Source organism: Muscardinus avellanarius (assembly GCF_963383645.1).
Source record: "Muscardinus avellanarius genome assembly, chromosome: 14".
Lineage (NCBI taxonomy): Eukaryota > Metazoa > Chordata > Mammalia > Rodentia > Gliridae > Muscardinus > Muscardinus avellanarius.
This window is the reverse complement of record NC_137800.1, coordinates 86954024-86970240: the sequence shown is the minus strand read 5'-3', so window position 1 is coordinate 86970240 and position 16217 is coordinate 86954024. Positions and strand designations below refer to the sequence as shown.

General features: G+C 40.6%; 1 protein-coding gene across 1 annotated transcript; it reads right to left on the bottom strand.

The window, feature by feature from the left end:
* Positions 1-1938: 1938 nt before the first annotated feature.
* Positions 1939-2877, bottom strand: LOC308272920 (olfactory receptor 2B11-like; the record flags this gene model as incomplete). Its single annotated transcript, XM_080709959.1, has 1 exon — positions 1939-2877. One exon carries the CDS (start codon positions 2875-2877, stop codon positions 1939-1941), a length of 939 nt encoding a protein of 312 aa, XP_080566085.1.
* Between the last annotated feature and the right edge of the window lie 13340 nt (positions 2878-16217).

Sequence of the window (16217 nt, the reverse complement as noted above, 5' to 3'; positions counted from 1 at the left end):
AATGGCCATCATTCAAAACACAAACAACAACAGATGCTGGCGAGGATGTGGAGAAGTGGGAACTCTAAGACATTGTTGGTGGGATTGCAAATTAGTGCAACCACTTTGGAAAACAGTATGGAGAATCCTCAGAAGAATGGGAACAAATCTACCATTTGATCCAGCAATACCACTGTTGGGTATCTACCCAAAAGAAAAGAAACCAAACTACCAAACTAATGCATGTGTATCTATGTTCATAGCTGCACAATTCACCATAGCCAAACTATGGAACCAGCCAAGATGTCCATCAACAGATGAATGGATTACAAAACTGTGGGATATGTACACCATGGAATTTTACTCAGCCATCAAAAAAAACTCAATTACATCATTTTCAGGGAAATGGATGGAACTGGAGGACATTATGCTAAGTGAGATTAGTCAGGCACAAAAAATAAGAAATCAGATGCTTTCCCTAATATGTGAGAGTTAGGGAGAAATGGGTCATAGGAGGAACTCTTGGAAGAGCATCAGTAACTTTTAACTCTGTTTACATTGTCTTTGGATATACAATATTTTTTTTATTTTTTAAGGGAGTTTATTTACCCTTTTGTTGCCAGTGCCATTGAAATCATATCCAAGAAATCACTTCCAATTTCAATGCTGTGAGGTTTTATGACCCAGATTTTCTTCTAAAAGCTTATAGTATTAAGATTTATATTTAGGTCCTTTATCTATTTTGAGTTAATATTTGTATATGTGTTAGGTAAGGGTCCAATTTTATTCTTTTTCATTTATTATTATTTTTCAACAATATTTAGTTAAAAGACTAGTATTTCCTCCACCAAAAGTTCATGGAAACCTTGTCAAAAATAACTTGACAATGTATGGAAGAATTTATCTCTAGGCTTTTATTTAGCTCCAATGGTTTATATATCTGCCTTTAGAACAGTACTACACTGTTTCAATTATTGTAGCTTTATATGGTTTGAAATCAGAAAATATACATCTTCTAGCTTTGTTCTTCTTTGAGACTGTTTTGGGTATCTAGAGCCCATATTCCATATCAGGATAGATTTTTTTTTCTGAAAAATAAATAAATAAATGTATGATAGTTTCACCTAAAAAAAAAAAAGAAAAAAATATTCTCTGGTAAGAAAGAAAGCAAAAAGAAATATTGAAATGTTATCTTTAAGTCATCAAAAGTTTGGTACCAGACAAATGAAACTGTTATGTGAGATTATCAATGTTAATATTGTATAAATTGCTATAATACTAGATGTCAACCACTAAGCCAAGCGTGGGAAGGAGGGATGGGGAGGGAATGGGGTGGGGATCGGGTAGGGGCTAACTGGGCGATGTGTGCATGTATGTCTACAAAGTATTTTATTTATACCACTATGATGTATGAATACATTGCACCAATAAAAAATAAATAAAAAAAAATATCAATGGATCCTTAAAAAGCACAAATAGAAATTGTCAAAACTTTAAGCTTCTTGATTCTTTGAAAGCATAGAGTGCTTCATGTAGAACGTGGTGTAGCCAGATTGCCCAGACAGACTTAGGACAACTTGCAGAAAGTGTTAAAATGTTTCTCAGGTGACACTAATAGTAATCCCACTGATAAATAATTCATGGTAATTTACTTTAAATAAAAGAATCACATTATAATTCATATTATCAATATTTTTGCTACTTAATAATAAAGGTACCACTCATTATATTTCAACCTAAACAATTATTTTAATATATTTTCAAATGCAGAGTACACATACTGGTGCTACATTGGCCAACCATAATCCTTACCTAATTTGATTATAAGAAATATAAGAAATATCACATATTTTTAAGAAGAAAACAGAACATGAAATTTATGGCATTAATGACTTAAAAGAGAAACCTTTATAAATCTACTCTAAATGTTAAATAAGTTCACTTGATATCTATAAATTCTTACTTTGAACTGAAAATATTCCTTACCAGCTTGCCCAAAGCCCCCTTCACATCCTTGTTCCTCAGGGTGTAGATGAAGGGGTTGAGGGTAGGAGTCACCACTCCATAGAAGAGAGCCATGAACTTGGGCTGGTCTCTTGTGATGGAAGAGGGGGGCTGAAGGTACATGCTAATGGCTGGTCCATAAAATAAGAAAACCACAATGAGATGGGAGGAACATGTCCCAAAGGCCTTTTTCCTTCCTTCAGAAGATTTGATCTTAAATATAGCACGTCCAATGCTAGCATAGGAGACAAGAATTAAGCACAGAGGAACAGCTAACACGAAAATGCAGACCACAGAGAGTGCCAGCTCATTGGCCTCCTTTTCACCACAGGCAGTCTTTATTAGAACTGGAATCTCGCATACCAAGTGGTCCAGTTTATTGACGCCGCACAGGGGCAACTGTAGTGTTGTAGTGGCCTCTGAGACAGCATAAGTGATTCCACTCAGCCACACGATGGACGCTAGCAGGATGCAGAGGCGCTGGCTCATGATGAGGGTGTAGTGCAGAGGTCTGCAGATGGCCACATAGCGGTCAAAAGACATCAGAGTCAAGAGGAGACACTCTGTGCCTCCCATGATGTGGAAGAAATAAAGCTGAACCGCACAGCCCACGTAGCTGATGGTCTTCTTGGAGCTTCCCAGGTTGAACAGCATCTGAGGCACAATGCTTGTGGTGTAGCACATGTCCAGAAAGGAGAGGTTGGTGAGGAAGAAATACATGGGGCTGTGGAGGCGGGGGTCTAATCTGGACACGAGAATGATGGCGATGTTTCCCATCATGGCCATGGGGTATGTTATCAGAAGAATAATGAATAGAGGAAGCTCTAGCCAAGGGCGGTCGGCAAAGCCTAGCAGAATGAATTCTTCAGGGTGACTTTTATTAATTAGTGCCATCCTCTTCAATGTGTTTCACCTATGGTAGGGAAGCACCAAAGAAACTACCATAATGGGTAATAAAAAACATTACAATACATTAGTTGTGCACACTTAGAAGATAAGCTGCAATAATTTATAGGTTGATATAAAGAACTGAGGTAGCTATAGCAGAGAAATGAGAAAGAGAAAATCAGGAGCTATGACTATCATCAACACGTGGTAGCCCAGGGTTGGGGATGTAGCTCAGTGGTAGAGCACTTGCCTCTCGTGTGCCAGGCCTTGGGTTTGATCCTTAGCAACACACACACACACACACACACACACACACACACACACACACACACAATCTTATCCATCTCCATCTAGTTAATTAATTGCATCTTTTCTATGATCTTTGGTGGATGAGTATATATAATTTGAATTTAAACAAACTTATCTTAGATATTTGAAGTTGAGCACTAAATTTAAGCACTTAACACCAATTTCCTCATATTTGGATAGTTATGAGTGACCCGCTGGCTCTATAAATTGGAAGAGTTATGAGCTTCTACAATGAAAGACTTCTCCATGCCTGGGATTTGTTTTTGCGTTTATGTGTTTTTATACATATCTATTTAGCTTAATATGTGGACATTTATTCTTTTATGTTAAATCTTGGCTAATTTATGCATTTTGTAAAAACTTTTCTTTATCAAATGAGCTTGTTAACATAAGAATTTGGATACTTATCAATGATGATTGATTGAATATGACTACAAATTTACTTTTCAATTCCAGGTAACTTCTATTCAGAGATATTTCAATGCAGGCTGAGAGATATTCAAATCCTAAAGTTATTTTACATTTTCTGGACAAATTTCTCTGTTATTTTCCCTAAAAGGCACATTGAAAGAACAAAATAAATACAGTTTTTAACTGTTTTATTTTATTAAATCTCTGGGCCACTCTGTTATGTGCTGCATGTAAATGTGCCCTTTGTTCATATATTATCCTAGCTTATGTGTGTTTAATACCAATAATAGTACTTTCTTTCTTTTTTTTTTTTGGTGGTACTGGGGTTCCTGGAAGCCCTTCTACCTCCGGGCTACACTCCCAGACCTGTTTTATATATTTTAATATTTGGAAACAGGGTCTCTTAAGCCAGTGAGGCTGGCTCCCAACCAGCGCGATCCTCCTGTCTCCGCCTCCCAAGCGCGGGGATTACAAGCGTGCGCCACCACGCCCGGTTTAGTACTTTCTTTTTGTGGTACTGAGGATGGAACCCAGAGGCCTTCTACTTCTGGGCTATAGCCCCAGACCTGTTTTATTTTATTTTATTTTTACTTGGAAACAAGGTTTTGCTAAGTGGCTGAGAGCCTCACTAAGTTGCTGAGGTTGGCTTTGAACCTGTGATCATTTTGTCTCAGCGTCTCAAGTGCTGGAATGACAAGCATGTGCCACCATGTCTTGCTCAATAATAGTAATTTAATAATTTGTAAAATATAGTAATAGTTTTATGGATGGAACTGGAGAACATTACGCTAAATGAGATTAGTCAGTCACAAAAAGTAAGAAATCCGATGCTCTCCCTAATTTGGGGAAGCTAGGGTAAAAAGGGTCATAGGAGAAACTCTAGATGAAGCAAAAACCATAAATGAGCAAATAAGGAGGCCTAACTGGGGGCTGTAGGAGGGAAGAAAGAGGAGAATTCCCTTATGAGCATGATGCACATTCACAAACATATCAAAGTCAATCCCTAAGCCAAACATGAAAAGGAGGGAGACTTCCGGGAAGATGGCGACCGAGAAAAGCGGGGTTTAAGAGCCCCGCTAACAACCAATCTCCATTACCACAAAATCAGTGCCTTTCATAGCCAGAAAACACCATCACCAGAGAAACAAAAAAACCACCAGGCTCCAGAGAGAAAGCGGACTGAGAACAGAGCTCAGAGCCACAGAGGAGATACACGCGCCCGAGGACGCTGCAGCAGCGCCATACTGCCGGCGGCAGCGGCGAACTCACTGGACGGCTACAGCAAGCCAAGGTGAGCCGCTGCAGAACAGCCAGATGAGATCTTTCGGCGCAGAGAGCATTTAAAGCTCCCAGTGGCTGAGCTCAGCACACGCTGCAGGGACTCAAAGTGGAACTCAAAACCAGAGAAGAAAAAATACGCCAGCCTCACGGCCGAGGGCGTGGCAGTGGCGCCATATTGCCACCGGTGGCAGCAGCAGTGAATTCACCGAGTCCAGAACAGCTACATCTGCGAACTCAAGAACAGTGAGTCAAATTGCGGGCCACAGAGGAGAAATCCCAGTACAGTACTCCCTGGGACTTGACCCAGTGAGGGAGTGGCGGTGGCAGAGATAGCACACCATAGGAGAACGTGCAACCTGGCACCCCCCATAGTTTAAAACAGCCTCTATCGACTCCCTGGGTCGGAGACTCTGTGATACAACCCAATAAAGGAGTACTGGGGTCTGAGATACTACAGACTCGAGATCCAGAGCACCTTAAGTGAAGTCATAGTGACCCAAGGGAAGAACCCAGAGAAGGCACAAACTTCCGAAATCATGGGAAAGAGGAATAACACTGGAGCAATGAATGCCCACAATCCCACAACATCAGAACCCGATAAAACAGAAAATCAGAGATTTCTAGAAGATCAAATCAGGAAAATAACTATAGAAATAATAGAGGTGCTTCAAAAAGAACTCAGAGAGAGCCAAAAAGAGATAAAGGATGCAATTAATGAAGTAAAGGCCTCAATTCAAAGCACAAACAACCGATTAGACCACATGGAGAACAGAATCTCGCTCTTAGAAGATGAGCAATTCAAAAATGAATGCATAGTTTTTAATCTAGAAAAAAATCCAACAGCAGGAATCTGACATTGAAGAAATATGGACCTATTTTAAGAGAGCTAACATAAGAATAATTGAAATAGAGGAGGGAAAAGAAAGTGAAACCAAAGGGATCAACAATCTCTTCAAGGAAGTAATAGCAGAAAATTTTCCAAACATAGAGCAAGAGGTTGATACACAGATCCAGGAAACTTATAGAACTCCCTTTAGACAGGATCGGAGAAGAGGATCCCCACGCCACATAATTGTCAAAATGACCAACGTGGAAGCCAAACAGAGAATCTTAAAGGCAACAAAAACAAAGGGCCAAGTGACATTCAGAGGCAAACCAATTAGAATCACTCCAGACTTCCCAAACCAAGTCACGAGAGCCAGAAGGGCTTGGAGTAACATATTCCAAACTCTGAAAGAAAACAACTTCCAGCCAAAAATTTCCTACCCAGCAAAACTTTCTATCAAATTAGATGGAGAAATAAGAAGCTTCCATGACAAACAGAAACTGAAGGAATTTATGTCTTCAAAACCAGCACTAGAGAAAATACTCAAAGAGATTAACTACAAAGAAGAAATAGGTAACACACACCAGAACCAGAGAAACACGATTTTCCATCCAACAGACAACTAAGATTGGTTATCTGTGGAGATTCATTATTTATGTTAGTCTTTTACCTATCTCTAAATGGTATTGTTTGCCTTTATTGTTGTTAATTTTTAGGATTTCTAGTTGGAATATTAATATACCTTCAGATATAGCATTTGGAAAGATTTCATCCAATTCTATTAGTAACTTTTAACTCTGTTTACATTGTCTTTGGATATACAATATTTTTTTATTTTTTAGGGAGTTTGTATATTCTTCTGTTGCCTGTGCCATTGAAATCATATCCAAGAAATCACTGCCAATTTCATTGTTGTGAGGTTTTATGACCCAGATTTTCTTCTAAAAGTTTATAGTCTTAAGATTTATATTTAGGTCTTTTATCTATTTTGAGTTAATACTTGTATGTGGGATTAGGTAAGGGTCCAATTTTATTCTTTTCCATGTAATTATTATTTTTCAACAATATTTAGTTAAAAGATTATTATTTCTACCACCAAATGTTCGTGGAAACCTTGTGAAAAATAACTTGACAATATAGGGAAGAATTTAGCTCTAGGCTTGTATTTAACTCCAATGGTTTATATATCTGCCTTTAGAACAGTACTACACTGTTTCAATTATTGTAGCTTTATATGGTTTGAAATCAGAAAATATATATCTTCTAGCTTTGTTCTTTTTCAAGATCGTTTTGGGTATCTAGAATTCATATTCCATATTAGGATAGATTTTTTTCCCTGAAAAATAAATATATAAATATGTGATAGTTTCACCTAAAAAAAATAGAAAAAATATCCTCTGGTAAGGAAGAAAGCAAAAAGAAATATTGAAATGTTATCTTTAAGTCATCAAAATCTTGGTATCAGACAAATGAAACTGTTATGTGAGATTATCATTTTTAATTTTGGATAAATTGCTATAATACTAGATGTCAACCACTAAGCCAAGCATGGGAAGGAGTGATGGGGAGAGAATGGGGTGGGGATCAGGTGGGGGCTGACTGGGTGATGTGTGCATGTATGTCTACAAAAGTTTGTATCCCACTATGATGTATGAATACAGTGCACCAATAAAATAAAAAATAAAAAAATAAAAAAAGAAAAGGAGGGAGAAGGAGGGAGGGGAGAGGGGATAGGGTAAGAATTGGGGAAGGGCTACATGAGTGATGTGTGCATGTGTGCCTCTGCCATCTTGTAGTCATTAAGGTGTATGACTACAGTGCACCAATAAAAATATATAGTAATAATTTCAATAAATTCTTAACCAAACACTCTAATATGCTTTTCATACCCATTAAATAATTTAATACCCTCACCAAAACATTATGATACAGGGCATTTTATATCCATATTTTAAGATATTACTAATTATTTATTTCCATAGTCTGCTAATAATGAAGAATAATCTAAAGATTCAAATCAATTCTTTAAAGGAGATAGTAAGATATTGGAGTATTAATTCAGAGATTCAAGATTCCAAATAAAGCATCTTTAAGGCTATTACCTGAACAAGTGTGGCCCCTACACATTTATTTTTACCTCTACTTTTTCCAAGGTGTTATATAAGCACAGTGAATGTGGGACCATATTTTGGCCTAAACTTTTTTTTCTGGTAAAATTCTATATTGTCGATGAGATATAAAATAAAAGCATGACATTAATTAATTTGGTTGTAAAATTAACATTCTAAAAATTGTAGTCTACCACATTGTTAAATACTTTTACTGCAAGATACCTACTATCTATTCAATTAACATTGTTATAGTTGCATTTCATAATATTCTACCATGGACCACCTATCAATTCTTAAAGAGCAATTTTGGTAGTCTCCCATGGATTCTTTCATAATTAATTTTATCTAACTCTAATGAGAGCATTTACTCCAATATTCTTTCAGCAATTTTATTAAATTTGCATTATTGGAGATTTTCTTCATATTATTCACCTTATTAAGTGTAGTTTTGTTTGTGAGTGGTGATCACCTGGAGCCTTTTTATTTCTTTGAATATTTCCCTGGAGATCAATGTGGTTGACTCTTGCAGAATATTTAAGCTTTACAATTTTGCCCTTAAATATTTTTGGTGGTATTGGTGGTGGAACCCAGGGGCTTTTATCTACCTCCGGGCTATATCCCAGACCTATTTTATACTTTATTTGGAAACAGGGTCTCATTAAGTTGTTCAGAGCCTCACTCAATAGCTGAGGCTGGCTTCAAACTTGTGTGTTCCTCCTGTCTCAACCTCCCAAGCACGGGGATTACAAGTGTGTGCCTCCATGCCCAGCTTGCCCTTAAGTTTTTAATATTTCCCATGTCACTCTCATAACATTTCACTACTTTTTGCTATTGGATTCTCTAACCTTCTTTTTCTTTTTGTGGTGCTGGGGATGGAACCCAGGGGCTTCTATCCCCGGGCTATACTGTCAGACCTATTTTATATTTTATTTGGAAACAGGGTCTCACTAAGTTGTTGAGAGCCTCACTCAGTAGCTGAGGCTGGCTTTGAACCTGTGCGTTCCTCCTGTCTCAGCCTCCCAAGTGCAGGGATTACAAGCATGCACCACCATGCCTGGCTGATTCTATGACCTCTGAATCTTCTACTTTCAGTTCTTTTTCCAGTTTTTCCAGAAATATCTCTATACAGGAAACTATTGATCCATGAATGTTTATTTGCCAGATTATATACCTGTCAATGTTGTCTTTATATCTACACTAACATTTTCATTCTAGTGTATCTTATTCACATTTCATTTTATCACATATAGTATTTTATTTATATTTATAGTACTCTGTAGATCTATAGATAATAAATGATAATAAGAAATAAAAGTAATTTTATCATGGACTATTATATCATCTGGATGAAATATCAATTATTCCAAACATATTGAAATAATACATCAAATATTTCAAATATATTGACCAGTCAAAATATATAAAAAACTCACATGACTTCCCAAAGACTTCATACTTCATTCAGGTATATAATATCTGGGGACAATAGTGTTTATTGAAATTTAAATGCTTTTAAGTGTGGTCCAAAGGAGAAACTGAGAAAGCGAGTAATTACAAAGAGAAGTCTGTTCTCAGGGCCACTGAACTGGGTATTTCCAAAGTTTAGGAAAGGCTCTGTGAAATGAAATGCTTTCTGTCTCTCCTACATAGATTATGAACCATAATCTTTGTATATTCCAACCTTCCCTAAAATGCATAACATTTACAAACAAGGGTCTTTTTACTCACCTTGTTTTGATAAATATCCTTCAATAAAAGGGGATTATGAAGAAACACACTGGATTTTTTCAAACTTTTAGAGAAGGATGAAGAAATTGTAGTGCACAGGTGAGTATTTTTAGAATTAAGTTCTGAATGTAGTTTTTCACTAGATAGAGAAAATAAGCCTATGTTAGAAAAGCAGTAGTAGAAAATGCCAAGTCTGCTTTGTGTGTATGCTGTTTGTATGCTTTCCCTGCAATCTCTTGAGCATTATTATGACACAGACCATTTGTATATCCTTCTCCCAGGTGAGTTAGCAGGGGAAGTTCCTTGGGAAAGAGCTCTCTGTGGAAATGCTTTCTACACACAATTAGTTTCCTACTGAAGTTGGTAGCAAGTCTCTTTTCTTGCTAAATGTGTTTTGAAATAAACTGATTCAACTTCCCATGCCTGGCTGTGTGCTTTACTTTTTAAGTTATTATCCTTGAGATCTAGCTGAAAATTATCAAAAGATAGTTTGAGATTCACCATCTTAAAGATATAACTTCTTTTGTTAAGCACATTATTCAGTATATGGCACATTTTTGCAAGAGCTTATGATACAGACTTTGACAGTAGGTAGGATAGTAGAAGATACTATCATCCAGTCATTTATTTAAAAATACTTATTGAGAGTGTATTTTGTAGTACTTACTCATTGTCCTAACTACTCAGATTATCAAATGAAAAAATAAAAAGACCTCATGGTCATTTTAGGGGAAAGAAGTAGTTACCTAAAGATATGTAGTTTCAAAGTTGTCAAATCTAAGAAGCGGATATATGTAGTAAAACCAGAGGCCTCATTCTCAGGATATGGGGTTGTATCAGGGAATGAATTTGCTTCCAAATGAGTAAGAATTCCTTGTCTCCAATAAGAGCAAAACCAGACTATCCTTCCTTTCAAATCGATGAAAGTTAGTTCATTATAATGCATGAATCACAAATTGAAGAGTGCAAAAATACAACTAATTGTTAATGGAATCAATGTGTCTCTGTGTCAAATATCTGTAAATACATGTCAGTAAGGTTTCTCTTGTTATTTGGAAGTGAATAGTGCAGATAAACCAAGGATGGGAAGATATATAAAGACTTCACACAAACATACTTAGTTGTTAGAAAAGCAATGAGAGGATTTCTGGCCAAGATGGTGGTGGTGACGGTTGGCAGTGCCCATGTATTCCTCTGAGAAACCCTGGACAACATATTTTGATTTAATATCTGATTGGGAAAACATACGGAGACATTTCTAGTCATGACTTCCTATCTAAAATATAAGAGAGCTGAGTGGAAGATGGCAACTGACAGTAGCAGCAAGTATGGGTTCTGCTGACACTTGGTCTCCATTGCCTCAAAAACAGTGCTCTACAAAGCCAGATAATACTATCAGTAGAGGAATAAAAACAATAAATACAAGAGACAGAGAAAAAGAAGACTAGAAGACTGACCAGAGAGGAAAAAAAAAAAAAAAACCCTGCCCGCCTTGTAGCAGTGTGAGCTGCACCTACGCAGTCTTCCCTCACAGCACCACACTCCAGAGACAAAAAGGAAAACAAGGATTTGAAGTGAGCAGCTGCAGATCCACAGGTTGTAAGTCATCAGACATTCCCACACAAAGATCTGCTACAGCTTCCAGGAGCGAACCTTGCTCTCCAGGGACCCAGAGTGGAGCTCAACACCAGAAAAGAAATCTGCCAGTCTGCCGGGCGTGGTGGTGCACGCTTATAATCCCTACACATGGGAGGCGGAGACAGGAGGATCACTCAGGTTCAAAGCCAGCCATGCTGGCTTAAGAGACCCTGTTTTCAAATAAAAAAGCATAAAATAGGTCTGGGAGTGTAGCCTGAAGGTAGAAGGGTTTCCAGGAACCCCAGTACCACCAAAAAAAAAAAAAAAAAAAAAAAAAAAGAAAGAAAGAAAAAGAAAAAAGAAAAAAGAAAAGAAATCTGCCAGTCTTGTGGAATGCTGCACCAGTGCCATCTTGCCAGCAGCAGTTGAGCTGACCACACCCCCCAGAGTTCCAGACCAGCACACACCAAAATCTTAGGTGAAACTGGGTCCCGCAGGACAATTTCCAGTGCTGTGCCCCTAGGGACTTGCGCAGCCACGGTAAATTCCCTGGGTCTGAGATCTTGTAGTTCAACCCAATTAAGGAGGAGTGCTGGCAGAGATTACCACACCTTCAAAAGACTAGAGCTGCATTCAATAATACTGTAAGTGAGGTCATGGTACCATGGGAAAATGCCCATCTGGGCACCCCTAAGGATTGCACAGCCCCAATAAATACCCCGGGTCTGAGACTTTCCGATATGGCCCAGAGAAAGCGGGAGAAGGGACTACTGTTGGACATAACAGAAACTCAACCAAGGAGGTAAAAGACCTCTACAAAGAAAATTATAAAACATTGAAAAAAGAAATTGAAGATCTGAGAAGATGGAAAAATCTTCTATGCTCATGGTTAGGCAGAATAAATATCAAAATGGCCATACTTCCAAAAGTGATCTCAGATTCAATGTAATACCCATTAAATTACCAAGATCATTCCTCACAGACATAGAAAAATCAGTCCTTAAATTCATTTGGAACAACAAAAAACCCAGAATAGCCAAGGTAGTTCTCATTAACAAAAACCATGCAGGAAGAATCATAATATCTGACTGTAAACCATACTACAAAGCCATTGTAAAATAAACAGCATGGTATTGGCACAAAATAGATACATAGATCAATGGAGCAGAATAGAAGACCCAGAAACAAGTCCACACACTTACAGCCAATTGATTTTTTGACAAAGGGCCAAAAACATACACTGGAAGAAAGATAGTCTGTTTAACAAATGGTGTTGACAAAACTGATTAACCATATGCAGAAAATTGGAAATTAATCCCACTTTCTCAGCCTGCACAAAAGTCAATTCAAGATGATTCAAAGACTTGGAAATTAGACCAGAGACATTGAGGCTCCTTGAAGAGGGTATAGGTCTAACACTGCAACACATAGGCACAGATAAAAACTTTCTCAACAAGAACCCAAAGGCACCAGAAACTAAAATGTGAATCAATATGTGGGATTGCATGAAACTGAAGAGCTTCTGTTCAGCAAACAAAACTGTCAAGAACCTCAATCGAGAGCCAACAGAATGGGAGAATATTTTTGCCAACTACTCCTCTGAAAGAGGACTTAATACCTAGAATATACAGAGAACTCAGGAAACTCAACACTAAAAAAACAAATAATCCAATCAAAAGATGGGCAAGTGAACTATATGGACATTTCATGAAAGAAGAAATTCAAATGGCCAATAAATAAATGAAAAAATGCGTAACATCATTGACAATCAGAGAGATGCAAATCAAAACTACTCTGACATTTCTTTCACCTAACTTCAACTAGAATGGCAGTCATTCAAAACACAAGAAGAAATACTGACAAGGATGTAGAGAAGTGGGAACTCTAAAACATTGTTGGTAGGATTGCAAATTAGTGCAACCACTTTGGAAAACAGTATGGAAGATCCTCAGAAAAATGGGAACAAATTTACTATTTGACCCAGCAATATCACTTCTGGGTATCTACACAAAAGAAAGGAAATCAAACTACCAAACTAATGTATGCATATCTATGTTCATAGTTGCACAATTCACCATTGCCAAACTATGGAACCAGCCAAGATGTCCATCAAACGATGAATGGATTACAAAACTGTTGGATATGTACACAATGGAATTTTAATCAGCCATAACAAAACACAATTACATAATTTTCAGGGAAATTGGTGGAACTGGAGGACATTATGCTAAGTGAAATTAGTCAGTCACAAAAAATAAGAAATCTGATGCTTTCCCTAATATGTGAAAGCTAAGGAGAAATGAGTCATAGGAGGAACTCTAGGTAAAAAAGGAGATTCTATAGAGGAGCAAATAAGGCAAGCTAACTGGGGATGTGAGGGGAGAAGAAGGAAACTCTCTAAAGCACAGGATGTACTTAAACAAACATATCGAAGTCAACCACTAAGCCAAGCGTGGGAAGAAGGGATGGGAAGCATGGGAATGAGGGAAGGAGGTGGAGATTGGGTAGGGGTAACTGGGTGATGCACGCATATATATCTACACAATTTTTTTATCCCATTATAATGTAGAAACACAATGCACCATTAAACACATTTAAACAAATATAAGAGAGAGAGTGGAAAATGGCAGAATTAGAGGCACGATGACAGCATGGTGCCCGCCACTGCAAGAAAAGTGATTTTTTGGAAGAACATTCCAGAAGAGATCATAAAGCAGACTGCTCCTGCCACATATGCCCAGGAATCCTTAACAATATACTCTGCAAGAAAAATGTTCGGGGTGCATTGGAGGGAGCCCAGCAGGGCTGGGTTGGGATGCCCAGCTGTGCATCCGGGGCTTGGGGCTCCTGGCCCCTGTGCTCCTCTATGCCATGCTGGGGGCCATGGTGTGTTTGGAGTAGCAGACCCTGCTCTCTGTGGTGAAACTGTGGGCCTACCCTCTTGGTGGGGAGATAAAATCCATTGCTGCTAAGTACTTGGGGTCCCAACATCTGAAAAAGACACGTGTTGTTTACTCTTATTAAAAAATATTGAAGAGGAGAGGCCAAGTGGCAGCAGAAACCAGTATTCAGAAGAGGCAGATAGATCCAATCCAATCCACCTTGAATTTTTGAAGAAATTTTCCTGAAAGCAGACTGCTCCTGCTGCACATGCTCAGGAATTCTAGACAACATACTATGTAATAAGAATGTTCGGGGTGGGTCGGAGGGAGCCCTGCATGGCCTGGCAGGCCTCGCTCTGCTGTGCATCCCAGAAGGCCTCAGCACTCATGGCCGCCATGCTGGAGGCAGTGGTGCACTTGGAGCAGCAGATCCCGCTCTCTGTGGTGAAGCTGTGGGACTCCGCTTTCAGTGGGGAGATAAAATTTATTGCTGCTAGATATTCGGGCTCCCAGCCTCTGCAGAAGACACATACTGTTTTCTCCTACTTAAAAAAATATGGAAGAAAAAATGGGAACCTTTGATGATGTCCTACCCATGATGATGGGGACTGGAGCCTGCTGCACAGTGAGGGCAACACCAGGGTTGGTGAGGCTGGGACCAGAGCCTGCTGCTTGGTGAGGCTGACATCAGAGCCAGCAAAGCCAGGACTGGAGCCTGCTGCACAGAGAGGCTGGGATTGGGGCCAGCGAGGCTGGACCAGAGCCTGCCGCTCGGTGAGGCAGGGACCAGGACCTGCTCCACAACAAAGGTCCAAAAAGTCCCTGCAACTGCGGTCAGGAAGCACGTGAAGCTCTGCTGCTTCACCTCATCTCTCAGCAGATTCCCAGATCCAAGTGACCTCTATTAAAAAAGTTGGTTGTGAGTGGATTATCTCGTCAAAGTTATTCACCTTCTGGCTTTCAGGATTTTAGTAAGTGGGAATCAGTGTGGAAAATAAAAGAAGGACTTCCAAGAAAGAAAGAAACAGTAAGTGACTGGATGTAGAGAAATAGAAACTCTAGTACATCAAGCCTGCTGTGAGGCAAGGCTGGGGCTGGAGCCTCTGGGGCCTGGATTGGAGCCTGCCGAGGGGTTAGGCCGATGCTGGGGCCACTGAGGCCGGGATCAGAGCCTGATGTGAGGTGAAGCCAGTGCTGGGGCCTCTGAGGCCGGGATCAGAGCCTGCCGAGGCGTGAGGCTGGTGCCAGGGCCAGTGAGGCCAGGGTCAGAGCCCACTGTGAAGCAAGGCCGGGATTGAAGCCTGCCAAGGGGTGAGGCTGGTGCCGAGGCCAGTGAGGCCAGGATTGGAGCCCGCCATGAGGCAAGGCCGGTGCTGAGGCTTCCAAGGCTGGGATCGGAGCCTGCTGAGGGGTTAGGCTGGTGCCGGGGCCAGTGAGGCCATGATCAGAGCCTGCCATGAGGCAAGGCTGGTGCTGTGGCCTCTGAGGCTGGGAGCGGAGCCTGCCGAGGGGTTAGGCCTGTGCTGGGACTAGCGAGGCCGGGATAGGAGCCTGCCATGAGGCTAGGACAGTGCTGGGGCCTCCAGCACTGGCCTAGCCTCCAGCCGGGATCAGAGCCTGTTGAGGGGTTAGGACAGAGCCAGAACCAGCGAGGCTGGAATTGGAGCCTGCCGTGAGGCAAGGCTGGTGCTGGGGCCTCCGAGGCCGGGATCGGAGCCTGCTGAGGGGTTAGGCCAGTGCTGGAACCAGCGAGGCTGGGACCAGAGCCTGCTGTGAGGAAAGGCCAGTGCGGGGGGGCCTCCAAAGTCAAGATCGGAGTCTGCCGAGGGGTGAGGCTGGTGCTGGTGCCAGTGAGGCCAGGATTGGAGCCCGCCATGAGACAAGGCCGGTGTGGGGGCCTCTGAGCCCAGGATCCGAGCCTGCCAAGGAGTTAGGCTGGTGCCGAGGCCAGCAAGGCTGGGATCAGAGCCTGCCATGAGTCAAGGCCAGTGCTGGGGCTTCCGAGGCTGGGATTGGAGCCTGCCAAGGGGTGAGGCTGGTGCCAGGGACAGCAAGGCCGGGATGGGGGTCCTGCTGAGGGGTTAGGCTGGTGCTGGGGCCAGCTAGGCTGGGATTGGAGCCTGCTGTGAGGCAAGGACAGTGCTGGGGCCTCTGAGGCTGAAATCAGAGCCTGCCGAGGGGTGAGGCCAGTGCCGGGGCCAATGAGGCTGGGATTGGTAC